General features: G+C 42.7%; 1 protein-coding gene across 2 annotated transcripts in view; it reads left to right on the top strand.

Annotated features, from left to right (window-relative positions):
- Window positions 1–26186, top strand: part of LOC149169286 (HAD-superfamily hydrolase, subfamily IG, 5'-nucleotidase) — a 296089-nt gene that overhangs the window by 5696 nt on the left and 264207 nt on the right. For both annotated transcript variants that reach the window (XM_089428627.1, XM_089428629.1), the window contains exon 2: window positions 22396–22493. In XM_089428627.1, the coding sequence (XP_089284753.1) occupies window positions 22396–22493 (98 nt within the window). The remainder of the gene's footprint in view (window positions 1–22395; window positions 22494–26186) is intronic.

The following is a 26186-nucleotide window of genomic DNA, read 5'->3' as shown; positions in this document are numbered from 1 at the left end:
TTCAATTTGGCCCCTCCGTTTCCTACTCTCTAGCACCATAATAACCATAAAAGGGACCAGGAAGAGGAAAATGCCAAGAAATATAGCCAGCTCCATGGTGTTTGATGTTTGTAGGGTTTTGATTCTTGAATCTGCAAATTAATTTACTTTATTGGGATTAATTAATTTAATTTAAATTTATGATTTTTAAACTCAATAAACTAAATTAAATTAACTAAATCACTACCTAACTAACTAAACTAACTAAATTACTAAGTTACTTACCTCTGCAGGCTTGCTCCTCGCTCCTCGGCACTTGCTCCTCGCTCCTTAGCACTTGCTCCTCGCTCCTTTGCTCTTGCTCTTGCTCAATGAAGTCACAATGAATTTTTTTTAGGCCCATTGGGCTTTTAAAACCAATTTTATTTTATTTATTTATTATTATTATTATTATTATTTTTTTTTTTTTTTAATTTTATTTTATTTCATTTTTTTGGCGTCCGCGGAAATTTTTTTCCGCCTGATCGCTCCCGGCGCCCGTCGAAACGCTCCCGGAGCGATTTTTTTACGCCCGGGAGCGATCGCTCCCCGAAACGCTCCCGAACAAGGCAAGGAGCGTAAATTTTTTTTAGGGAGCGCGCTCCCGAAAATCGATCCCATCCGGGAGTGATTTTGGGAGCGCACTCCGGAGCCGCTCCGGCCCGGAGCGCGATTCGGGAGCGGGTTCGAGGGGGGTTTCCTCCATGCTAACATTGCGCCCTTGCTCTCATTGCAAATCATTGTATCTCCAAAAGCCCCATTGACTTGCTCTTATAATCTCTCGTTGAGCAACCAATGCCCATGATCTAACTTCAATCGATGGCTAAGATAATCTTGACCCTTTCTCATGACTTTTCGTTTTTAGAAGTCATTAGAGCAAATTGATTTTTGTCTCAATTAATTAGATTTAATTAATCACTTTTGCTAAGTTAGACTTAGGAAAATAATTAAAAATTGGCTATTAAACTAATTAAGACATTTTCCTTACAACTTTTTTCTGGGTCTTGGAGATGATTATCCTCCTATGTTCCTTAGCCTCATAGACACCAGTAGAGATTAGAACATTTGTCCGAGCTACCAAAAACTATCAAAAAACTGTTAAACAACTAAAATTTATTAATTAAATTTTAAATCGAATGCGCTGGAGGAAGGGACGACCAACAGATTAGAGTTTGAGGGGCGTTTCTTGCACATCTTAAATAAATATACCCCGCCAAATTTAATGTTGGAGCCATCTGCAACTGAGAAAAAGCCATCCTCTGACATTTTTAAAAGTGACGCGATTGGAGACGAATTGCGTTGGCAGCATCGTTGACAACTTATTAAATAAGAAGAGAGAGTGGTATGGGCATGCCGTCCTCATTCTCCCCTACCGCAGATCGAAGAGACAAGCTATGGAGGAAAAAGCATTGAGGAGCTAAGGCGGTGCACTCTTCGATTGTGTGAAGGGACGTCGATGGATTTCTACACATACACCCAACAACAATGAAATTGGGGTTGGTTGGTTGGTTCGATGGAGTTGGCTCAAAGTTTCCATGTGCTTGGTGTTAAATGTTGTGACTATGTTTGAGGTCTTTGAAAATCCTTGTGTAAGCCTATGTTTCCAGTGTGTTGCTTGCTGGGTTTGTAAAACCACTTAGTGCTTGCCAATTAGCTGTGAAACCACCTATCTATTGGGTGCTTACTGTTGGCAGTGAAGTTTTTGGGTGCTTGTTGTTCGCTATGAAAACACTAAGTGCTTGCTGTGTTTGTGAAACCACTTAGTGTTTGCCAATTTGCTGTGAAACCACCTACATAGTGGATTCAATCCCTTGAAAACTGAGCAACACATCTCTTCCTTGAATTAGGTGCTACCCTGTGTTTGAAACTCGGAGAGTAAGTGGGTCACTGTGGTTCTTGTTGTAAATGTTAAACGACTTGGACAATGAAGCCCATTTTTTGAGTGTTTGGCCTATCAACTGGTGTGAATTACCCCTGAGCAAGAATTTCCCTCAAACTCTAGATTTGGCTTGGGGGTGGTTAGTTGCAAGAGAGACTGTAGTGTAGCTGGCCTACAGTTGGGTGGAGAGTGAAAGTCCCTTCTCCAGTTGCTAGCTAAATTAACATACTCAGATAAGTATCATGATTATGTATATTTGATTTATGAATGATGTTTTATGTTTGCTATGATAATACGTCGATATAATCTTTTGTATAATTCACGAATGGGTACTTGAGAGCACTATATATCTGTGGTTGAAGCTGCTTTGTGTGTTTATGGTTACATGAATATTTTGTATTGTTAATTTCGCTATAGAGTTAAAAAACTACAATTATTTCAGATATTACGGGTTTATTGAAAGTAATGTTGAGAATTACTTATTCTATGAATTGCTAAGATGATTGGAAATGGTTATGCTAACTTACACATATTGCTCTATGCTCTATGATTTGCTGTTCAATGTTGAATTTTCTAAGTCTATCTCTTAGAAAATTAATTTGTATTTTGCTGGTTTATTTCTTCTACTTGTTTAAATTCGAACAAGTTATTTAATACATTTAAATACTGAAATAAACACAATACAGTCACAACATCTACAGATCATCAACTGAAAGAAAACAAGCACACAAGTGACACCGTTATTTTTGGACAAATGTCCCCGGAAAAACCTAATGCGGGAAAACCGGTGCAGCTATTCAGAGGGTTATATTATTATGCAGTCTATCTGAGTACAACTGGGTGCCTAACCGGCTCACCCGACAGAGAAAAATACACGGCAACAATACCTCTATATTCGGAAACAGGTATTCAGAAAACCTGTCCCACGAAACCCTCTCCGGCACAACTGAAGCTCAGTGCTGGCCCTTCTAGCCTCTGCGTCAGCCTCCTGTTGACCTGCGTCAGCCCCAGGACCCTCTGTGTCAGCCCTCTGAGGCACTGCGCATCCTCTGGGACCCTCTGTGTCACTCCAGCAGCCTCTGTGTGGATGACGCAGTCTCTCTGGCCCTCTGCGTTGTTTCTGTTGGGCTCTGTGTAGCTTGGACTGGTTGCTGCTCTTGCTCTCTTTGCTTTTGCGCTGGTCTCCTAGTATTCTCTCTGCCTTGTATTCACTGCCCCTCGCTGCTGATCACTGATTCAACTTTGCTTAGCAACCTTGCTCTAGCAAAATGAATAACTAATCACTCTGGTGTGTTCTCCAACTAACTCTCAAGCCTCTTCTTATACTTTTCTCGTTGGTCCTTCAACGACCGAGATTAAATCTCTAATCAACGACTAAGATTAGATTTGGCTTGGTCCATGACTTTTGGAACCTTATAACCAGTTTTATATTAATACGCATTGATATTTTATTTTTCCTAAGTTTAGATTTAGGAACTCCATTAAAAATATTAATTATTTTAATATCTCCCAAACTGGGTACAATCTGTCCAAACCATTTCTAGGTCTTGGAGATCTCATGTGCTTTAGCCTCGCCACCAATTTTCATGACTAGAGCACATCCGATGCTACCCCAAATCAACACTCCCTTTTAGCAAGGACTGTGCTCTAGTAATACTCCACATTGAGCATCACTCTGATTATATGGCACCGGTACCTGTGCTGATGCTAGGCCTCCCCGCCCAACATCCTCTGCACTGCTGCCCATGGCCCTGTCACTGCCACTGCTATTGCTGCATCCGTGCTGCTGCTGGTCCTTTCTCCCAACACTACATCTGCACTGCGACCCCCTCTCATCATGCTGCATTGTGCTTCTGCATACTGCTATTGCACTGCAACTCAGTTACTGAGAAGTAAGTAGCTGATTCACCCAACTTTTGACATCCCTGTCAAGCTAGAAACACTCTCGATGCTGAAGCTCTCTCTGTCGCTAACAAGTGCTCCCTCTACTGGCTTTGCGCTGCTACAACAACTCCTTGCATCTCGCACCGCTGCAAACCTCTCTGTGCCATCCTGCACTGTTGCAACACTTTCCGTGCCTCTCGCACTGTTACAGCCTGCTAGCCTCGCGCTGCCTGAGGACTCCTGCACTGTAGCACTCTCCACCGCTTCATCTGCATCCGTCTCTATTGACATCCGTCAGTCCTGCTACTCTCTCTTCGGGTTTTCCGTAGCAAGGTATAATTCAAGAGGTTGGGTACCTCAAGGATCCTGCCCCTCATTGCCTGTAGTCCTCCTGACTACAGCTCGATGTCTCCCCACTTCTTCTCTAGAGGTACATGAGCACTCATGGCACAATCGTCATCCTCCTCCACTTCTTTCTCCGCCCTCGCTGGCATTGCCTTCGACTTGGAAGCCTCTCCCTTACTCTTCTTCCTAGGACACTGGTTTGCATAGTGACCCAGTTCCCCACAGTGGAAGCACTTGATCTTGGAGAGGTCCTTCTTCTTCCTCTTCTCCTGCTTTCCTGCAGATGCCAGAGCCGCATCCTCTTCCTCCTCCTTCTTGATCCTGAACCCTTTGTCGCTACTCCCCGCCTTGGTTAGTCGTCTGATCTCTTCTTGACGAAGAGTCGCCCACAGTTCTTTCCAATTTGGAAGACTCGTCCTGCCCAGTATGCTTTGGACAAATATCTTCTAATCCTCGGAGACTGCGTTAAGTGCGGTCCTCACCATCAATTCCTCATCCGGTGTGGCCCCTATGGAAGTTAGCTGGTCACAGTTCTCCTTCAATCGACTGAGGAAGACATCTATCTACTCTCGCTTCTGCATCTGGTATGACCTTAGCTGATTCTCCAGGAGCATCTTCCTCTGCACGGAAATATGCTGGTACAATGTCTTCAAAGTGTCCCACATCTCCTTTGCCGTTTCCTTCTCGGCAATATGTGGTACCACATGATCCTTGACCCCATCAAGGATGATGCACTTTGCCTTAGCCATTGCCTCCTCATACCTATCATTTGCTATTGGGTCAACTCGGATAGCCATAGTTCTCAAGGCGAAGCCCTTGATGCAATGTCTGTCTAGAATGGACAAGATCCTAGCCTTCCAAACCACAAAGTTGGACGCTCCGTCCAGCCTATCCTGATCTCTCAGCCATTCACAACCATCTCTCTACTCTTCTCTGTCGACTCCTCCGAGTCTCTCTACTTCCCGTCTGGAAGTTCTCGGTTCAACTCCTGTTGAGTCTCTCTACTTCCCGTCTGGAAGTTCTCGGTTTGACTCTTCCGAGTCTCTCTACTTCCTGTCTGGAAGTTCTCTTTTGGACTCCCTCTGAGTCCCGATTTCCTTCCTGGAAATCCTTCTGCCAACGTCAAGTTGCTCCTCTCCAATCGTCTGTGCAACTGCAACACTGATCCGGATTCCTTGGCTAGAAATCCGCCTCAGTAGCAACTCCCTCTACCTTGGTCTTGCCCTGTTAGGTACTGTTCTAACCACAATACCCCACCAGCTTCGCTCTGCAAACTACCCACAACCTCCTATGCCCCAACAACTGAAGGATTGAGCCTCTTGGCTCTGCGCAATCTCGGCATCGGCAAAACAACTCCCTCAGCCAACTGCGTCAGCCCACCTAGCCTCTGCGTGGCTCTGCGTGAGCCTATTTCTGCCCTCCTTAGCCTCTGTGCTGCCTCTCTTTGGCCCAGACTGATGACGCAGTCCCTCTGCGTCACTCCTTCCTCTGTCGCTTTCTGCAAGGATCAGCTCTGTCACTTGGGACAGCTGAATCTGCTGCAAATGCTCTGCTAAGCTGATGCCTTCAGTTTTCCTATGATCTGCAACCACCCTCTGATACCATGTTGAATTTTCTAAGTCTATCCGTTAGAAAATTAATCTGTATTCTGTTGGTTTATTTCTTCTACTTGTTTAAATTCGAACAAGTTATTTAATACATTTAAATACCGAAATAAACACAATATAGTCACAACATCTACAAATCATCAATTGAAAGAAAACAAGCACACAAGTGACACCATTATTTTTGGACAAATGTCCCCGGAAAAACCCAATGTGGGAAAACTGGTGCAGCTATTCAGAGGGTTATATTATTATGCAATCTATCTGAGTACAACTGGGTGCCTAATCGGCTCACTCGACAGAGAAAAATACACGACAACAATACCTCTATATTCAGAAACATGTATTCAGAAAACCTGTCCCACGAAACCCTCTTCGGCACAACTGAAACTCAGCGCTGGCCCTTCTGGCCTCTGCGTCAGCCCTCTGAGGCACTACGCAACCTCTGGGACCCTCTATGTGACTCCAGCAGCCTCTGCGTGGATGACACAGTGCCTCTGGCCCTCTTCGCTATCTCTGCGGGGCTCTGTGTAGCCTGGACTAGCTGCTGCTCTCGCTCTCTCTGCTTCTGTGTTGGTCTCCTAGTATTGTCTCTGGCTCTCTGCCTCATACTCACTGCTGATCACTGATTCAACTTTGCTTAGCAACCCCGCTCTAGCAAAATGAATCACTGATCACTCTGGTGTGTTCTCCAACTGACCCTCAAGCCTCTTCTTATACTTTTCTTGTTGGTCCTTCAACGACCGAGATTAAATCTCTAATCAACGGCTAAGATTAGATTTGGCTTGATCCATGACTTTTGGAACCTTCTAACCCAATGTTATATTAATACCAATTATTATTTTATTTTTCCTAAGTTTAGACTTAGGAACTCCATTAAAAATATTAATTATTTTAATATCTCCCAAACTGGGTACAATCTGTCCAAAGCATTTCTGGGTCTTGGAGATCTCATGTGCTTTAGCCTCTCTACCAATTTTTATGGCTAGATCACATTCGATGCTACCCCAAATCAACATTCAATTGGGTTTGTAAAGCTCTTGAATAGGCATGAAAATGGCATGTCATCTTGATAGGATTTGGGAATAACCATTTCCACTGAGGGAACTGCTTAAATTGCTATAGACAGGTAGGCTGGAATGTTTGTACTAGTGCAGTTTTGGCTTTGAGGTCAACTCTTTCTTTTAGTTGAAATTTATGGTGAATAAAATATCGTTAACACCTTTAGACTCTTTTGGACAGAGCATGGTATCCCTAAAGGTTGAATTCAAGACTTGGCCATTACTTCAGGGACATAGTGTTTCAGTAGTAGTACTAGTACTCTAGAAAGCTGTGGTGAGTCCCCTTAAATTTCCTTAATTTGTAGTTAAGCAGAAGTCCTATGTCGATCCAGGGCCGAATAACTCTATGGATGGTTTTGCATCTGGGTCAGATAATTACTTTGTTGTCCAAGTACAGGTGTATTCGAAATCATCAAGGATCAGATGTTCACCTCAAGCATGTTTCACATTTGGTTATTAACGAAGGGGCGAATGAACTAGGTGTGTACAATTCAGAATGTCATTCATATATGAGTTGGATCAGATACATATCTATATATATATATGTATATGTATATGTAATTGTTAGTAATCTGGCATGGGCCTCGCTTGGGTGGAGTATATGCGTAGCCCGAATTTTCTCTGCAACAGATGTTTAATCCAGAATCCGGGGTATTTAGTGATAGTAGAATTCTACACATATGAATCTGGGACTAGATCTTTCCATAGAGTTACGTGTATCCAACATCCACGGACCAGGGGATGTGTCAACAAGGGGTAATTGTTGACATCTCAAATTTCTACAGAACCAGATATAATGTAAAAGTGATGCATGACACAAAAGGTTCTGTTGATTTGGGGTAGCATTGGATGTGCTCTAGCCACGAAAATTGGTGGAGAGGCTATAGCACATGAGATCTCCAAGACCCAGAAATGGTTTGGGTAGAATCTAACCAGTTTGAGAGATATTAAAATAATTAATATTTTTAATGGAGTTCCGAAGTCTAAACTTAGGAAAAATAAAATATTAATGGGTATTAATATAAAACTGTGTTAGAAGGGTCCAAAAGTCATGGATCAAGCCAAATCTAATCTTAGCCGTTGATTAGAGATTTAATCTCGGTCGTTGATGGACCAACGAGAAAAGTATAAGAGGAGGCTTGAGACTCAGTTGGAGAACACACCAAGAGAGATCAAGAACTCGATTTTCTGGGGCAGGGTTTGCTGAGGAAATTGAGTGAAGTGATCTGAGTTGCAGCTGAGGGGCAGTGAATACATAACAGAGAGGCAGAGTTAGTAACGGGAGGATCAACGCAGAAGCCGAGAGAGGTTGACGTAGAGCCAGCTAGAGGCCACGCAGAGACAGCTAGGAGCTGCGCAGAGCCAGAGAGGGCCAGCGTGTGAGATGCGAGGCTCTAGAGGCTGACGCAAAGCCCCGAGAGGATGACGCTGGGCTAGATAGGCTGACATTGGGCCAGAGAGGTTGACGCAAGCCCTAGAGGCAGCGTTGGGAGATTTTCGTGGGATAGATTGGAGCTGGAGAGCTGGATAGGGTGACGCATTCCCTATCAGGGTGACGCAGAGCAGTAGAAGCTGTATTGTTGCTTTGGGATTGTTCATCTGGTGATTTAGCCAGAATGTCTGTCTCCGACTGAGAGGTACTACTGTCGAGGGCATTCTCTGTTGGGTGAGCCATTTCTGGCACCCAGGATTTATTCTGAAACTGCATAATAATAAAGCCCTCTGAATCGCTGCATCGGTTTTCCCACATTGGGTTTTTCCGAGGACATTAGTTCAAAAACAACGATGTCACTTGTGTGCTTGTTTCTTTCAGTTGAGGATCTGTATGTGTTGATACTGTACTTGTATTTATTTTTAGTACTTACATGGTAAATAACTTGTTAAGTAACTAAACAAGTAGGAAGAAATAAATCAGATAGTACAAGAAGAATTTCTAACAGTTAGACTTAGAAATTCCAACATGGTATTAGAGCGTGGTTGCATATCACAGGATAACTGAAGGCATCAACCGAGTAGAGAAACAACAACTAAAACAACTATCTCGAGTGACAAAAGCTGTTCCTAGCAGAAAGCAACAAGGAAGGGGTGACGCAGAGAGCCTGCGTCATCAGTTCGAAGCCAGGAGGAGGATCAACGCTGAGGCAGAGAGGAGCAGACCTGACCTACGCAGTGCCCGGTCATCTTTCTCAGTCAGGAAGGATCGACGCTGTGGTCAGGAGGTGCAAATTGTGCCAGTGTCGGGATTCTGTAGAGCCTAGAGGCTCTAACCTTCAGATTGCTGGGGCGTAGGAGGCTGTGGGTAAGTTGCGGAGCAAAGCTGGTAGGGTACTGTGGTCAGAACAATACCTAACAGGGCAAGACCAAGGAGGAGGGAATTGCTGTTGAGGATTTCTAGCCAAAAAATCCTGGTCAATGGTGCAGCTGCACAAATGATCGGAGTGGGGCATCTCGACATTGGCAGAGGGATTTCCAGAAGGGAAATTGAGGCTTAAAGGGAGTCAAACCGAGAACTTCTAGACGGGAAGTAGAGAGACTCGAAAGAGTCGAAAGAGGAGCAACGAAATGGCAGTGAATGGGCTAAGAGATTAGGATAGATTGGACGGAGCTTCAAACTTCGTAGTTTGGAAGGCCATGATCTTGTCCATTCTAGACAAGTATCGCATCAAACACTTAGCCTTGAAAACGATAGTGATCCCAGTTGACCCGACTAAAAATGAGAAGTACGAGGAGGTAATGGCCAGGGCTAAGTGCATCATTCTTGACGGGGTCAAGGATCATGTGGTACCACATATTGCCGAGAAGGGTACGACAAATGAGATGTGGGATGCCTTGAAGAAGTTGTATCAGCGTACTTCCTTGCAGAGGAAGATGCTTCTAGAAAATTAGCTGCGGTCATACCAAATGCAGAGGGGAGAGCAGATAGATATCTTCCTCGGGCAATTGACAGAGATCTGGGACCAGCTGACTTCCATAGGGGCCACGCTGGATGAGGAGATGTTGGTGAGGACCGCATTGAACACAGTCTCAGAGGATTGGGAGGTATTTGTCCAAAGCTTACTGGGCAGGGCAAGCCTTCCGGATTGGGAGGAATTGTGGGCGGCTCTTTGTTAAGAAGAGATCGGACAACTGACTAAGGCGGGAAGCAGTGACAAGGGGGTCAGAATAAAAAAGGAGGAAGAGGAGGATGCTGCCTTAGCATCTGCGAGAAAGCAGGAGAAACGAAAGAAGAATGACCTCTCCAAGGTCAAGTGCTTCCACTGTGGGGAACTCGGTCACTATGCGAACCAGTGTCCAAGGAAGAAGAGCAAGGGAGAGGCTTCTGAGACCAAGGCAGCGCCAGTGAGGGCGGAGAAAGAAGTGGAGACAAATGACGACTGTGCCATGAGTGCTCATGCGGCACTTGAGAAGAATTGGGGAGACTTCGAGCTGTAGTCATACGGACTACAAGCAATGAGGGGCAGGATCCTTGAGGTACCCAACCTCTTGGATTATACCTTGCTACAGGAGCCCCGAAGAGAAGTAGCAGGACTGGCGGATGTCAATAGAGGGAGCACTTGTCAACGATAGAGGGAACGTCAGCATCGGGAGTGTTTCTAGCTTGACAGAGATGTCAGAATTGGGAGGATCAGTTACTTACTTCTCAGTAACTGAGTTGCAGTGCTATGGGCAGCACGATGCAACATGATGAGAGGGGATGCAACAGTGATAGTGGCAGGGCCATGGGCAGCAGTACAGATGCAGCAGTGGCAATGGCAAGGCCATGGGTAGCAGTACATGATGCAGCAGTGTAGAGGATGTTAGGCGGGAAGGCCTAGCATTTACAGGGACCGACGCTGGATGATCAGGGTGATACTAAGTGAGGAGTATTATTAGAGCACAGTCCTCGCTAAGAGGGAGTGTTGATTTGGGGTAGCATCGGATGTGCTCTAGCCACGAAAATTGGTGGAGAGGCTATAGCACATGAGATTTCCAAGACTCAAAAATGGTTTGGGCAAAATCTAATCAGTTTGAGAGATATTAAAACAATTAATATTTTTAATGGAGTTCCTAAGTTTAAACTTAGGAAAATTAAAATATTAATGGGTATTAATATAAAACTGTGTTAGAAGGGTCCAAAAGTCATGGATCAAGCCAAATCTAATCTTAGCCGTTGATTAGAGATTTAATCTCAGCCATTGATGGACCAACGAGAAAAGTATAAGAGGAGGCTTGAGGATCAGTTGGAGAACACACCAAGAGAGATCAAGAACTCGATTTTCTGGGGCAGGGTTTGCTGAGGAAATTGAGTGAAGTGATCTGAGTTGCAGCTAAGGGGCAGTGAATACATAACAGAGAGGCAGAGTTAGTATCGGGAGGATCAGTGCAGACGCCGGGAGAGGTTGGCGTAGAGCTAGCTAGAGGCCACACAGAGGCAGCCATAGGCCATGCAGAGTTAGCCAGGAGCTGCGCAGAGCCAAAGAGGGCCAGCGTGTGAGACGCAGAGGCTCTAGAGGCTAACGCAGAGCCCCGAGAGGCTGACACTGGGCCAGATAGGCTGACGCTGGGCTAGAGAGGTTGACGCAGGCCCTAGAGGCAGCGCTGGGAGATTTTCGTGGGACAGATTGGAGCTGGAGAGCTGGATAGGGTGACGCAGAGCAGCAGAAGCTGTATTGTTGCTGTGGGATTGTTCATCCAGTGACTTAGACAGAATATCTGTCTTCGACTGAGAGGTACTAATGCCAAGGGCATTCTCTGTTGGGTGAGCCATTTCTAGCACCCAGGTTGTATTCTGAAAACTGCATAATAATAAAGCCCTTTGAATAGCTGCACTGGTTTTCTCGCATTGGGTTTTTCTGGGGACATTAGTCCAAAAACAATGGTGTCACTTGTATGTTTGTTTCTTTTAGTTGATGATCTGTATGTGTTGATACTGTACTTGTATTTATTTTCAGTATTTACATGGTAAATGACTTGTTAAGTAACTGAACAAGTAGGAAGAAATAAATCAGATAGTACAGGAATAATTTCTAATGGTTAGACTTAGAAATTCCAACAGGTTCGGGCCCAATGGGACCCACACACTTGTTTAACGTGGTGGTGCCATTGAAAATAAAAGATAGACTGCGTGGATGCTACGTAGAGTCTGCAAGTGACGTGGGGGTGCGGGTGATGTTATGGTAGGTTCACGTGGGACACATGTGGATGTCATGTCGTTGTACCTCGCTAATGTGGTACAATTTAACTGGTCAAAACTTCAAATGGGCATAATTGTCAATCCGGGAGTCAGATTGAGATAAAATTTATATCGTCGGGAAGCTCTTGACAAATTGGAGATGATGGCGGCATCGGAAATTAATTCTGCAAATTTTGAAAAAGAAGGGATTTTGTAACTCCATTTTCATAAGATACATTGGAGCTCAGATTAGAATGGTAAGTAACACCTTCCACAACCCGAGATAGTACAAGGGGGTGGGAGGGAGTTACAAAGTGGTATCAAAGCACCTAAGTTCAACACTTGGACTGAATGGATGTTGAGAAACAAAGTTTAGAGCCTTGATACAGAGTAATTAGAGCTTAGGTTCAACATTGGACCTAAAGAAACTCATGGACATAATTTAAAATGACATTTTAGCCATTGCATATGCAAACTTCTTTGAATTTATAGTTAATATGAGTAGTCCTCTTACTTGCATGCTTACATGTCTTTTACTTTAATTCCGATTAACTTGAAATCTGATTCAGTAAACGACTTCAAGACCAAGGTAATGAATTGCTTATGCCATATTTACCTAACAATTATATGCGTGTAATAGCACATAAGACAACACAAGTCCAACCAAAATGAAAAGAATGTGCAATAGATAGATCCCAACACAATGAAGAAGAGGAATCAGTTGGGAAGAGGTCAGAAATGTATTCTCTTGGCTGGATAGACAATCTCAGGAGCTTGAAGGTTGACTTAAGAAGTTGTAAAGCTGACAGGGAGAAGATTGTTAGAGCACTAGAGAAGCAGTAAAAAATAAATGCAATTATTCTGCAAAGTCTATCATATTTGCAAAGGCAAAAACAACACGAGCTTGGTGCCAACTACTTAGGTAAACACAAATCCAAGCAAATTACATCTGAAATATGGAAGCAGGGATCGGAGGCTAATGGGGCAAAAGGTGGTAAGTCAAGGAAGAGATGTAGAGAAGCAAGTGAAGATACAGTGAAAGGAGAAACTCCACTCAACACTCCAGAAAGTGTTGAAAAGTAACTAGGTTCGGTCTTCATAATGACATGTGTAAGTGTGATTTTATGTAATTGATGAAAAGAAGAAAAATAAAATTATTATTGTATGCTTATCTCATGGATTTCATGAGCAAGGAATTTTATTTTTAGTATGATAAAGTCAAATTGAGTCAATGTCATGTATGAAGGACCCTTCTTGGGCATGTTACATTTTGTATGAGTCATTAAACAAGTATGAAAGCCCTCCAAGACAAGCATAAAGTCACCTCCTTCAAGTTGGCTTCAAAAGAATAATGAAATCTCTCAAAAGGACACATTGGCTCAACCTCAGTTCATGTCGGCTCATTTGGAGGTTCTAACGACTATAAATAGGCAGTTCGGCCTCATTTATGTACACACAGTTTCAGTGAAGCAAGTATGAAATCAGAAGGTGCGAAAAAGGTCAAGGAAGAAGCCTCCCAACCAGCGAAGTGAAGAAAAGGAAGAGCGAAGTCCTTAGGGTCATATTTGGGTTTGTTTTAAGGGCTGTAAACCTCCACACGTGCGAGAGATCTCTGCTGTCTATTGCAAGAAGAAGGCTGAAATATCACAGTCACTATAAGGAGAGTATTTTGGGTGAAGAACAAGGGTGACATCAAGCCGAGTTGACAAGCAAGCAATCTCCACCTAAAGCGAAGGGTATCAAGGGCTCAAAGGTGACACTTCACACGTGCTAGGATTTCTGAAGGAAGCCAAGAAGTTGTAGATCTGAAACAGAGAAGAGGAAGCCGAGATCTGGAAGGCAGCAGTAAAGGAGGATGAAATTTGACTTTCGTTGAAGGAAGAAGAAGCTTTATGGCTTGGTCTTGGAGTGGCAAATAGGTCAAGGGTCTTGGTCTTGTTTTTCGTCAATTGGAATCTCTATAAGAAGAAGAATTTGTTCGGGTTTTACTCTCAAAGCGTGAGAGGTTTTGGCCCTGGATGATAGCCTATATTTTGTGTCTCTTGTCTCATTATGGTTTATGCATTGTAGCTATTTGATGAAGAAGATCACTAATAACCTAAGTAAAAGAAGATCCTAATCTAAAGAAGTAAAAAACACTCACAAGCAGTTACTAATAGAAGGGAAATCACGTAATTGCTATGCCCTAGATTTCTCAACAAAAAGAAGGGCAAACAACCTTGATCAATCATCAGGTGCTGCAACCAGAGACCACCGTGTTGATTTCTGGTAGCATCAGATGTGCTCTAAGTCTCAAATTTTGCAGGGAGGCTGGGCACATGTATTCCAAAGAACCCAGAAAACGTTTTGGGAAATTCCACTCGGAGATAGTTTTATTAAAATAAATAATTATTTTTAATGGGACCTTAAGTCTAAACTTAGGAAAATAAAATAATAAATGGGTATTAATCTAACTGTGGGTGTAACTTCTAAAAGAAGATAAGGATCAAGCAAAAATGATCTTAGCCATTGATTAGCTTCTAATCTGGGCCGTTGAATGTCAACGAGAATATTATTTAAGGAAGCTTGAGGGTCATTTGGAAGACACTGAGAGTGAGTTCAGAAGTTCGATTTTCTGAAGCAGAGCAACTGTTGGGAGAATTTCGATAGTGAGCTTTTGCAGTGAGGGGCAGGAATAGTTTAGTTTGAGAATCTTCTCCTAAGCCAAGGATATGCAACAAAGAGGCAGAGAGACACTAGAAGGAGGCAGTGCAGTACCTAGGAAGGGTTGACGTTAGAGCTCCGGGAGAGCAAATCGATCTAGTGCTGAGGTGACCCAGTACCTTAGAGGCTGACGCAGGTGCAACGTAGAAATAGCCGGGGACACGTTGGTTCAGCTGTTGAATCAACCGAGACTTGCTAGGTAGAGTGAGGTAATCTCACAAATTTCTTCTGCTAGCGATATTTCTCTGTAACTAGATTGCTGGGAGGGCATCCAAAAGTTGTATTCAGAAAACTATTGCATAATAATAAAAACCCTCAGATCTGCTACACCGGTTTTCCTGCATTGGGTTTTTTCGAGGACATTTGTCCAAAAACAATAGTGTCATTTGTCTGTATCTTTCTCTATTGTTTAGTTTCTTGTTTCGACATATTAATTAATTGGTGTAGGCTGCAGTGTATGTATTTCGATGTTTGCCGTAGGAAATTGCAAATAACTTGTTCATGTAAATCAAACAAGTAGAAGAAATATCATCAGTTTTGTAGTAGGAATTCCTGAGTTTAAGGAATTTTCACGCACCATATATGGTGGAAGAGTGGGAAAAGCCTGATGCTAAAGGAGTTTAAGAAAGAAAAATCCCTTACCTTTGATGTGGAAATTAAGAACACTGGAGAAGCAGAACCCTGGCTAATGGGGATGAAGAAATACTTCAGAGTACATGACTACTTTGAGAACATGAAGGCCGGAGTGGCCACTTTTAGTAATAAAGGCAAGGCTAATTTCTGGTGGGAGAATTTGAGGAACGTGAAGGGCATCAAAGAGAAGGAGCTTTCATGGAAAAGGTTTGAAAAATATTTCCGAGAAAAGTACTTGCCTGAAAGGTACCGTGACATCAAGATTAAGGAATTCCACGAGCTTAAGCTGGGACAACTTATTATTGATGAATACACCAATAGATTTTTAGTTCTGCTAAGTAATGTGCCATACAACAAGGATGAGAAAATAAAAATTCGGAGGTACCTCAGTGGGTTATCGCAGGCTTGCAAAGACAAAATTGAATTTGATGAGCCCAAAACATTAGAAGACACTATCCAAAAATGAAGTACTGCTACGATCAGTCTAACCATAAGTTTGAGACTTGGACAAAGTGGAAGAAAAAGGATAGTACCAGATTCAAAGGAAAAGGGTCAAAATTCTTCGGGTACAGGTAGATGAGGAACAATAGTAAGTTCACCACCCCTACTAAAGGTGAATTTCAACGAACTTTCCTTGTGGACAATAGAGGTCAACCCGCTAAGCGAATGAGAGAAGAGGCTGAGGGGCTCTGGAGGGCACCATGAAAATGGTGTGATGATGCCGGATTAATGAAAAGATGATGATGGGATAAAAGATGTCGTGAAAGCCAAGAACCAAAAGATTGCTCCCTGATAACAGCGCTAGAAAATGTGTCGATTGACGGGTCAAAGGGATGATGAAAAGAAAAGATGTTATAGCGTTGAGAACAAGATGAACTTATCCCCAACAATGGCGCCATAAAATGTCGTCGCTCAAATTGTACATGAGAATGCGACAATGCTCAGGGTAGGGGTTGTCACTCTGATCCCAATCCTCTCTGTTTAAGCTGTCTCCTTACAACAGGTTAAGGGGGGTAGTCCCTATCGATGAGATGATGAGTTCGGGAGACACAACTGAATGGCCCAACAACTTGGTTAAGGATAATTGGCAAGTTTGATTATTTAGCACAACTTAATTAGATTTAAAGATTTTTAAGTGTCAGACCAATGCCTTTTCAAATGATTTACTTGCACAATATAGAATAAAATCCAAGTTACTGAATGAATAGTTGTTGCTAGGACGAAAACTATCCTATGAGATGCAACACCTAAAACTATGTGAGATGTAGGCTCTTGGTTAATTTTAGTTAGAATGCCTATTTTAGGTGAATCTTTTCTCTCAATTGTTTTGAAGTTAGTCTCGAATGTAGGTTGTAGAGAGAAGTCCAAAGGAAGGAGGCTAAGGCCTCATTAACGATACCTCCCGTGGAGTTCTAACCACCCAAGTGCCTTTGTTCCTACAAGGGATTGCCCGCAAGAGAACTGCAAGGTCACCTGTGTTAACCACAAATGAGGGTCTAAACTTCGCAAGCTGGGTGAGAAAGGTGGTCCTATCTTCTTACAACCAAGCTTATGCTTGGAGGTGTGTTTTAAATATGCACTTCTAGTCCTAGAATGAAATGCAAGATGTGAGTGAAGACTTCAATGAGATAATTAATTAGATTAAGCACTCCAATAAGGCAAGTTATCTTAGATATTCAATATGAGAGCAATTTAGATGAAGCACTTAACAAGTAAATTGACAACTATCTCAAATGAAGCAAGGTGAACAATAGAGAGAGTACAATTAGTGAAATATTATTATTATGCCAATTGGTTTCACTTATGAGACAAGACTACCAATGAAGAATGGCAATCCCAAGAGCTTATCTTATGATTAGCAATATCAAGCAAGCAAGGTTCCTCAACAATGTTTATTTGATTCCAAACACTTGTTCCAATACACAATTAGCAAATGGAACTTAAAACCACAATATCTTAAGATATAATGCCCAAAGTGAATGATTCAATATTCACCAATGATATCCAATTATTTAGCAATCCAACATGAAACAAATGATAAGATATGCTATGAGCTCAATAACAAGATTAATTAGTGACAAAGAGAGAGATATCATCCACCACAATGATTATGCCAACACTTATGATGATGATCAATTGAAGCACAATTATCTTAAGATGAGATTGCCAACAATGATTTTCCAATAAGCCTATGAAGATTAATTTCAGACTTCATGTAGCTTGCTTTTCCTTCATTAACTTGTCGTTCAGTTACCTTGCCCTTCACATAATCCATAACATTATTTTCTTCAAGGATGAGATGAATCCTTGTCTTCCATGCCCTGAAATTTGTAGCAACTTCTAATTTGTTCTCAGCCTTAGCAGAAGAACCCATGGTCAAAGTTCTGGTCCAAAATTAAATTTGCAGAAGTAGGCGTCTTCAAAAGTGATCTCAATGTCCTCTTCCCTTCACCAAAGCTTTGATACCATGTTGATTTTACAAGAGCAATAGATACAAGCACAAAATTCTGAAACTGTTAATTACTTTTAATGATATGATATTATCTTTAGCACTTCAGTTTATCATTAAGCAATTACACTTCAGAAATTCAACCATAAAATGCAGTAGGGCAGTAGAGATCACAATAGAACAATGATGCACAAAGACACAACAAATTTTACCTTGGGAAAACCCTCTACTAGGGAAAAGCCCAACAACCTTTTCTTGTTGAAATTACTCAATTCAACAAGAGATACAATCTGATTTTTCAGTCAAAGTTGGTCAATCTGACCATACCAATTAGCTAGGTCAAACCTGGTCCAAATTGATCATAATATCAGTCAAACATCTGCCCAAGAATCTCGGTCAATTCTGCCCAAACCTCAGTCAAACACTGCCCAGAAATCTCGGTCAGATCAGCCTCAGAAAGTCTTGGTCAACTGTGGTCAAATCTGTCTCAGAAGATTCAGTCAAACTGCCTCAGACAGCCTGCGGTCAACTCTGAATTTCGGTCAACAAGATGCCTCAGAAATTTGGTCAACTTCTGCAGTCAACCGAGCAAGAAGAGAGTTTGGTCCACCCTCCAAAATCTTGGTCAAACAGAGAAGTCAAGGAATTGGTCAAACATAGCAGATAATACTTCGTCAACGGTAGTCAACATTAGATTCTTCTTCCTCCTTCACACGTGTGAACAAAAAACTTCTTCATTGATGATGCGAACTGAATCTGGATACCAAATGGAGAGGTTGAATGGTCTTTATAGAGGTCAACCCATGTGGGTTTTGACCAAGGGTCAAGCCTAGACAAATGGTGGGGCCGACCTGTCCTCCTGGGGCTGACCTCAAGGAAAAAAATATTTTTCTTTCCCTTTTGAAGACTGACCATAGCCGCAAAAATCAACTAGGGGATCCTTGATTCCTCCCTTAATTGTTTATGAAACTAGGGAAATATTATAATTACGTAAAGATAGATAAGATAAGATAATTTTATTAATGTCCGACAAATGACCATAATAGGTCAACAGCACTGTCGGTTACAATGATTACATCATGCCAAGCCGGTGGACCAAACAGTGCCCTTTAACATTTCTATTTAAAGAGCAGAAAATACATCTATAATCTAAGTAAATGTAAATGTAGAAGCTAGAAGCTCTCGGCTTCGGAACAATGCTCTGCGATGAAGTAGAGAAGGAGAAGGAGAAAAAAGGAGTCTCCTATCCAGTTCCTACTCCTAACATCTGAGGTCGAGAGAAGAAAACTAAGAGAAGCTTGTCAAAGTCTGCTGTCTTGTGGGCACACTGGGCTGTCGTTGAGCTCGCCTGGAGGTTCTAGGGCGCCTCCCAGGGGTGGAACCAATCCTGGAGCGCTGGTGTAGTCTGGTGGGTCGGCCTCCCCGGGATTGCACCGATCTGGTCTCAGTGGCTGTGGGTCGGTCAATGGTTCTTTTGGTGCCCTGCGCTGATGGTAGCGCCCTAAAGAAGTCCGTGATCTTCTGCGTGGTGTCCAATCTGGTGGGGGGCTGAAGAAAGCGGGCCCGAAATCTGAAGGCCTCTTGGAGATAAAGCGCAAGGCATCTCAGATCAACATATGTGAGGAAGCTGGACAAAGTCTGAGAAGCCCTGAAGAGACAATGGAAACGACCTCGAATCTCGTAGTAAGCAGGGCATCCAAAGATGAAGTGTGTCATTGTCTCTATCTCCTGTAAGTGGCAGAGCTGGCAAATCCTATCTGCCCTATCGATGTGGTGATCTGTCTCCACCCAGAGTCTATGAGACCCAACTCTGAGCTGCCCGAGGGGGATTCTAAGGGCATGCATCCAATGCTGGAACGTGTACTGGGGTTTGATGATGAGCCCATCCCTGATCTCCAGGCAATGCTCCGCGTAGAAGGCCATTTTTGGACGCAACCCATTGGGAGGATTGGTCCATGTAGTTTGAACGTATCGTCTATAAATATCCTCCTTAATGATTTTATTCAGCTCTTGCTGATTGGGAAGGAGGTGGCCTGGAGCATTCAGAGAGTACTGAAAGGGAGGGAGATGGTCAATCTGGATTCCTGAAGCCTCCAGAAGCTCTGTCACACCGGTGTACCAACATTTGGATTGGCTTGTCTGCATACGGGCGATGTTCTCTGAGGAGCAATATGCTAAATATGGGTATCTATCTCAACCCTTCCTCGCGTCTGCCAAGCCTCGGAGCTTGTGCAGGAGTGACACTAACCTAAATATCACCTCTAGGCGGAAAGGTTGAGCCCCGAACTCTGTTAGAATGATGTGCTGAGGAACTGTTTGCTTGCACCTAATGAAACGGCGCAAAAGGAGGGTCTGGACCCGCTCTGCTGAAGCCCAATCTGACTCTAGGAGAGAGGGACCCCAAATCTCTGAGCCGTAAAGTACTGTGGGGCGAATCAAAATGTTCATGATGCTCATTTTGGACGAGATGTCATGGAAATGGTGCCGGAAACACTGCCTCTCCAGAAGGGCTAGGGAGCCATACCCTTTGTTGATCCGAGGCTGAAGGCTGGCCGTAGGCTGAAGCGAGGCCCTGAAAACTGAACTCCCAAATAAGTATAGGTGCTGACAATATCGATCTCTTCTCCTTTAAATAGGAAGTGGAAGTCCGAGGTTTTCTCGACTCCATTGAAGATAATCACTTTGGTTTTACCCAAGTTCACAGTTAGATGCCTCCGGTCACAAAAAGCTGCGAGAGCATCTAGCTGCCTCTGAAGGCCTTCTTGGGAGGAGGCAATAAGGGCAATATCTTCTGTAAAGAGGAGGATGGAAATCAGGACCTGGTGAAGAATACACCCATCTGTCTCCTGGATATGCTCCCGGAGGAAGGACTCAAGCTTATCGATATAGATCCCGAATAAAGTAGGAGAAAGGGGGCATCCTTGCTTGACTCCGATAGTGCTTCGGATGAAATCCGACATTCCTCTAACTGTGCAGAGACGGCCAAGGATGGCCTCATAGAGGCGCATGATAACTGTCAGGAGAGTCGAGTAGATGCCGATCTCCCTTAGTCTCTGGAAAAGATCTTCCCTCGGGACTGAGTCAAAGGCCTTCTGGAAGTCTACAAAACAGAAGTACACTTTAGAGGATTGATGCCTAGAGTCCTCGATCACCGCACGAAGAGTAAGGATGTGGTCGATCGTCTGGTGGTCTGGGCAGAATCCTGCTTGGCCCTTGGCCCTGAGTTGTCTCTGCTCAAGGAAATGGGCGAGTGTCCTGTGGAGTGCTGTAGCATATAGTCGAAGTGATGTTTTGAACAAGTAGGAGAAGCAAGCCTTAATCAGATTTTATGTGATTATGCCATCAAGATAATTGTATATACCCTTCCACTCTTTGTTCTCTCATGATGTAAATATCTTTCTGAAAATATATGAAATATTTTTCCAAAAAAAAGATAATTTCTCAAGTTCCTCTTTGAGCAAACAACTGGAAAGAGAAAACCTGCAAAGATACAAGTTGGAGTAGATGTGATGGTGCCCTTAGGATGTTGCTGGAACTATTCTTGGTGTCTCCACCCGTGCCATCATTAATCCATGTTGTGTGTGATCTGAGAAAGTGTGCCAAGGCGAGAATTCGTGACAAGTGACATAATATATAGGGAGTAGTGGATCAGGAACCCTAGCGGGTTGTTTGCAATTCTGGTTGTGTGGCAACTACAAGTGCGTGGCATCAATTGTTTTGGGCTTGCATAAGCAAGTTGTCCATGCTTGAAACAACTCTGACACTTAAAGGGTGTGCTCTCCGAGTGGAGATGTAAGTTCTAGATATAATCTGGTATCTAAAGTTTGAGTAAATCTGGTAAAGGTTATGCGAGTTGAAATCTACAGAAATCCTTGTAGTTTAAATCAGGAAGCTATATAGTGAATTTTGAGGCCCTTAGATTGAAGCTAGAGCATTCCTCACCTGCTGAAATGCCAGAGCATGCAGGAATTCCAAAAGTAAGGCTGGTAACTCTACGCATACTGTTGTTGAAGGAGAACCTTCAAGAGGGTTGAACGCTAATGTTCAGTGCTTCATAAACACGCATTCCCTTCCCATTGTTCAGGCACCTCCCTGTCTCTGGGATATAAAATAACGCCAAACCCTGGTAGAAGTCTAGTACACACCACTAAAATCAGCATTGAGAACAAGGATTGGGGTTTCTAAATTTTTGAATAGCAATTACTCTTTTAGAGATGGGGAACTCTAGGATATCAATATATTTTCATTCTTTTTTTCTCTTACTTTTGATTGTTTATCTCATTGTGCTCCTTATTTATCATTGTAAGTATTTAGTCATTTTTACAGTCCTTTAATCATCACTCTCCCTAGCCTTTGTTCTCTTCTCCCATGCTTCAGCCGCGTTTTCATCTTATTCTTTTACACTTATTCTGTTTGGTAGCTCAAGAGATTTATACTTGGAAGGAGAAACAGAACATAATTTCAGTTTAACTATTCTAGTCTATGAACTGTTTCCTAACATGCACTCAAACAAATTGTGAAAGGTGAATTGAGCTTGAAAAGTCCAGTGGTAGTAAGCTGAAGGTAAGGGGGCATATGGAATGGATAACATTGAAAAGATACTTTGTGTTTGACAGTAGTTGGACTTTTAGCCTTATTTGTTCTTTTTGTAAATTATGTTCTCCCAGATTATAAGGGTGGTTTGACCTTAGAAGGTCCAATTGAAGAAATTGCCAAAGCAGAGGCTAGGGAGGCGGAGATGTTGCTACATGAGCTGGGTATTCCGGTAAGCATTAGATATGTTGATTCCATATTAAATGAAACAAATATTTCAAGTCCTGCTGTAAAAAGCTATTCACAAGCCATCAAAATATTCATTTCAAGGAAGTTTAAGAAATTTTCATTTTATTCTATTTTTAATTATTTTTCACAATTTTGCAGGGCATACAATAGCTTTTATTTGCCTTGTAATAGGTTGATTGTAGGAGTTCAACTGGTGATGCTTTAATTAACACACAGTATCTTTTCATCGTTATTCATTCCATATTCCTCTTCAGCTTCAAAATGTTAATTTCAGGGAGTTTAATAAGCATTTTATTGTTCGCGAATTTGCAATAGGTTGATTGTATGAGTTAAACTGCTGATGCTTTAATTTTTCGTTGTTTTGGCTTTTATCACCTCCCTTTATTCTGTGTGAATTTATTTAGTATTTTTATTGGTTACAACTGAAGTCTACGGAGTACACTATTCCTGGAAATTATGTTTGATAGCTTAGTTTCAAAGTTGCAGTTGATATTGTTTTACTTCTAACATGATCCCTGCAAACAGATAGTTTGTTTTTGAGAGATTAGGATTTGATAGCAGGCAGAATCCAGATTCAAACGACATTCATAGGCCAATATTATCAGGTTCATATCAGACTTTTTAGTATTTAAGAATGCAGATGAAAGGATGCTGAAAGGCCTGTTACCGCTCAAACTAGCCAGAGTCCTAGGAGGGGATCCTAAAAGGGCAACTACTAGTTCAAGGGCAACAATGGAGCGATAGCCCACTGTCACCTTAGCTAAGGCTCCCTGCTCTTTATGGACTTTCACCAATGGGAGGAGACCCGATATAAAGGGAATCACTAGATGGATAAATCAATGAAGATATAAGGAGTGATTCCTAAGGCCTATTCACAAGAGAGACTCAATTATATGGTTTACTTGCTTAAGAGGCAAGGCATAAGACTCTCTAAGAAGGGCCAAGGGGTATTTCAAGAGCTAGGGTTTGTGAACAAGACTTCTAAAGGAGGTACCTACTCCGAGAAATCCTTGTGAAAACTTGGATTCCAAGTGGTCTTTGTGAAATTATCTTCGAAAAGTTGTGGGACCACACGGGACCAAGTGGACCCAAAATTAGGTCAAGTTGGTGGAGTTGATCAATTAGGGGTGTGTTTGACCTAATTGAGGGGGAGAAGGGGATCAAAGGAGAAACTTTTTAGTGATTTCGTTGCAATGATCCCTATGAGGTCACTAGCCAAGGGAAACCAAGGGCAAAAATCAATCTCAAAGCTAGGGCTTGGAATATCTCAAGATCCCACCGTCGGAATTGCTTCAAATTTGGAGGGCGCTTAGGAGACACAACGATGCATTAGAGGGCAAGAAATCAAATTTTTTTGATGGGTGAATTGTGAGAAAAATGATGCCCTAGGTCACCTATGGAGGCTAGGCCTAGAAAGAAAGAGAGAAGGGTGAGGAAAATATGCTTTTAGGTGATCACCTATGGAGGATTAGTGCCTAATGCTTTGGGAGAAATGGAGTCAAGGATATTTCAATGCTTTGAATGGATTCACTTAGTCAAGGAGGCCTCTAGAACAATTTCGCATGGCAATTAGGGCATGTGAACAATTGCTTCAAGGTCTTTACACTTCAATTTGCAATATATGATGACTTATCAAGATAAAATTTCAACAAAATATCTCTAGGAATATTCACTCATTCATACATGGCCCATGACATGATGCAACACTATAAAAAGACAAATTTCCATAATTTCGCATAAGAAAAGCAGTGAATTTGAGCCTAGTATAGCGAAAAATTAAAATCCTTAGCAACATGCATGTGACATAAGAAAATAAGAAAAATAATATTAAGAGAGTACTTACATGTAATAAAGAGTATATCCAATCATCATTATATGCCAATAGTGAAGCTCCAAGACAAAAATAAAGAGATCCAAACATCAAAATTCATCCATTCATCCAACTTCGTCCTCCAAGAAGGATAGCGAAAATCTCACAAGAGAGAAAGATCCAATCCAAGTGATGATGATCAAAATGATTCATCACACTTGTATTTATACACTTTCTAATGAATTCAATTTAGCTAATTAGGCCTAATTTAGTCCCTAAAATAAAATAATGTGCATGATAACAAAATGTTTGGTGACAGGCCCACCAAATAGTTCAATAAGTAAAGATAATCCTCTCAAGAGGGTCGAATGATGAACAAAGTGAGTCATTGGGCCTTTGAGGAGGCCTGATGAAGTCCAAGGGGTGCCATGATGTAAAAATGGACTCCAAACATAGTGGACAAGGGGTTGGCCCCTTGTTTTCCAATCAAGAACCTGTGGTGCTCCGAGGTGGGTGTGGGGGCACAAGGACATCGTCATGGGTCTCCAAATGGATCAAATATGCCGGTAGACCATCTGTAAGGGATGGAGTAATGACATAAGCCCTCCCTCTGCAGTGGGAGGCATATTGGAACATTTGCCAAGTGTACGGTGCAACTGTGGAGCCGACTGGGCATGGTGGACCATGTGCATCATCCTCATCCAAAAGGTGGAACACGAGCAATCAATGAACACTGCTGGGGATCCATGGAGTAATTTTGCTATGGTGGAGGCCCATGGCTCTCAACGTTCACCCTACAAGTGCCAATGTGGTTCTTTGGAAGGCTAGGACCCCGTATTGGGAGATCAAGCCACAAATGAAGACCCACCTGCAATCTTGCATAAGATCCAGTGCATCCCCTTGCCGTCCAATACAACAAATCATTAGAATAATCAAGTAATAATGCTTACGAATCATGGGATCAATGGGGCACTTCATGGTGGCATGCCCTTCCATAGTGGGCTTTGGCATTTACAAGTTTCTCCAAGCCTAATAAGGGGTTAACCAAGGACCCTATTAGGTGGTTTCATCCTCTATAGGGCCTGGCATGTCCACGGTACATCTTTTATGAGGTAGGTGGCAAATAATATAATAATTTAATGGAGTGGGGATCAGGGGAATCATCCAGACCACATGTCAAGGTGCAAGGGTAGCTATAATAAGAGAAGCCCACACTTGGGTATATGAGTGTAGGAGGGAGCAAATTGTGGTACATGAGTTACTCCGACCTCTTTTGCCTTTGATTGGTTTTTCTTCATAACTGGTCGGGGCTCTAGGGGATGGAGAGCATGATGTGTAATATGTAGCAGTGGATACCCCCTTGAGGTGGGGCAGTTCATTGCCCACCAGGGGTTGGGACAATCACGGGTTCCCTAATGATCGAGGGGGATCGTCTAGTGCCCATAGGAACCAGGGTGATGGCCATAGATAAGGGTAGAGCTCATGTTTGGCTTTTGCCCACGTGTTAAATTTGTATGTCTCGGCCATCTTTTACATTTTGTGGTACATTTCCTGTTGAGAGTGGCCAAATTATGTTTTTTATTTTCTTTTTAGCTGCATCAACCTCGGGGGCGTCATTTTAGACCCAACCCAAGGTGTCGGTAAGGGGAGGGGGAGGCTAACCCCATGTGGATCCGTATGGGAAAAGAGATGACTGGGGCTCAAATGAGTGGAAAGGGAGTAATATAGGTGGTGTCAGGAAGCAGGACCACGCAACCAAAATCGAGATTTCCCATGTAGTGCCAACCCTAAAGCTAATAGCCAGTAAAGGAGACGCCGCGGGACTAGGACACAAGGCTAACTATGAAATCAAGCAATAGAGACAAG

This window comes from Pinus tabuliformis, chromosome 4_2 (assembly GCF_031772625.1).
Source record: "Pinus tabuliformis cultivar Carrire ecotype Pingquan chromosome 4_2, CPIR1, whole genome shotgun sequence".
Classification (NCBI taxonomy): domain Eukaryota; kingdom Viridiplantae; phylum Streptophyta; class Pinopsida; order Pinales; family Pinaceae; genus Pinus; species Pinus tabuliformis.
The sequence above is the reverse complement of the archived record's forward strand: the minus strand, read 5'-3'. Positions and strand labels throughout refer to the sequence as shown.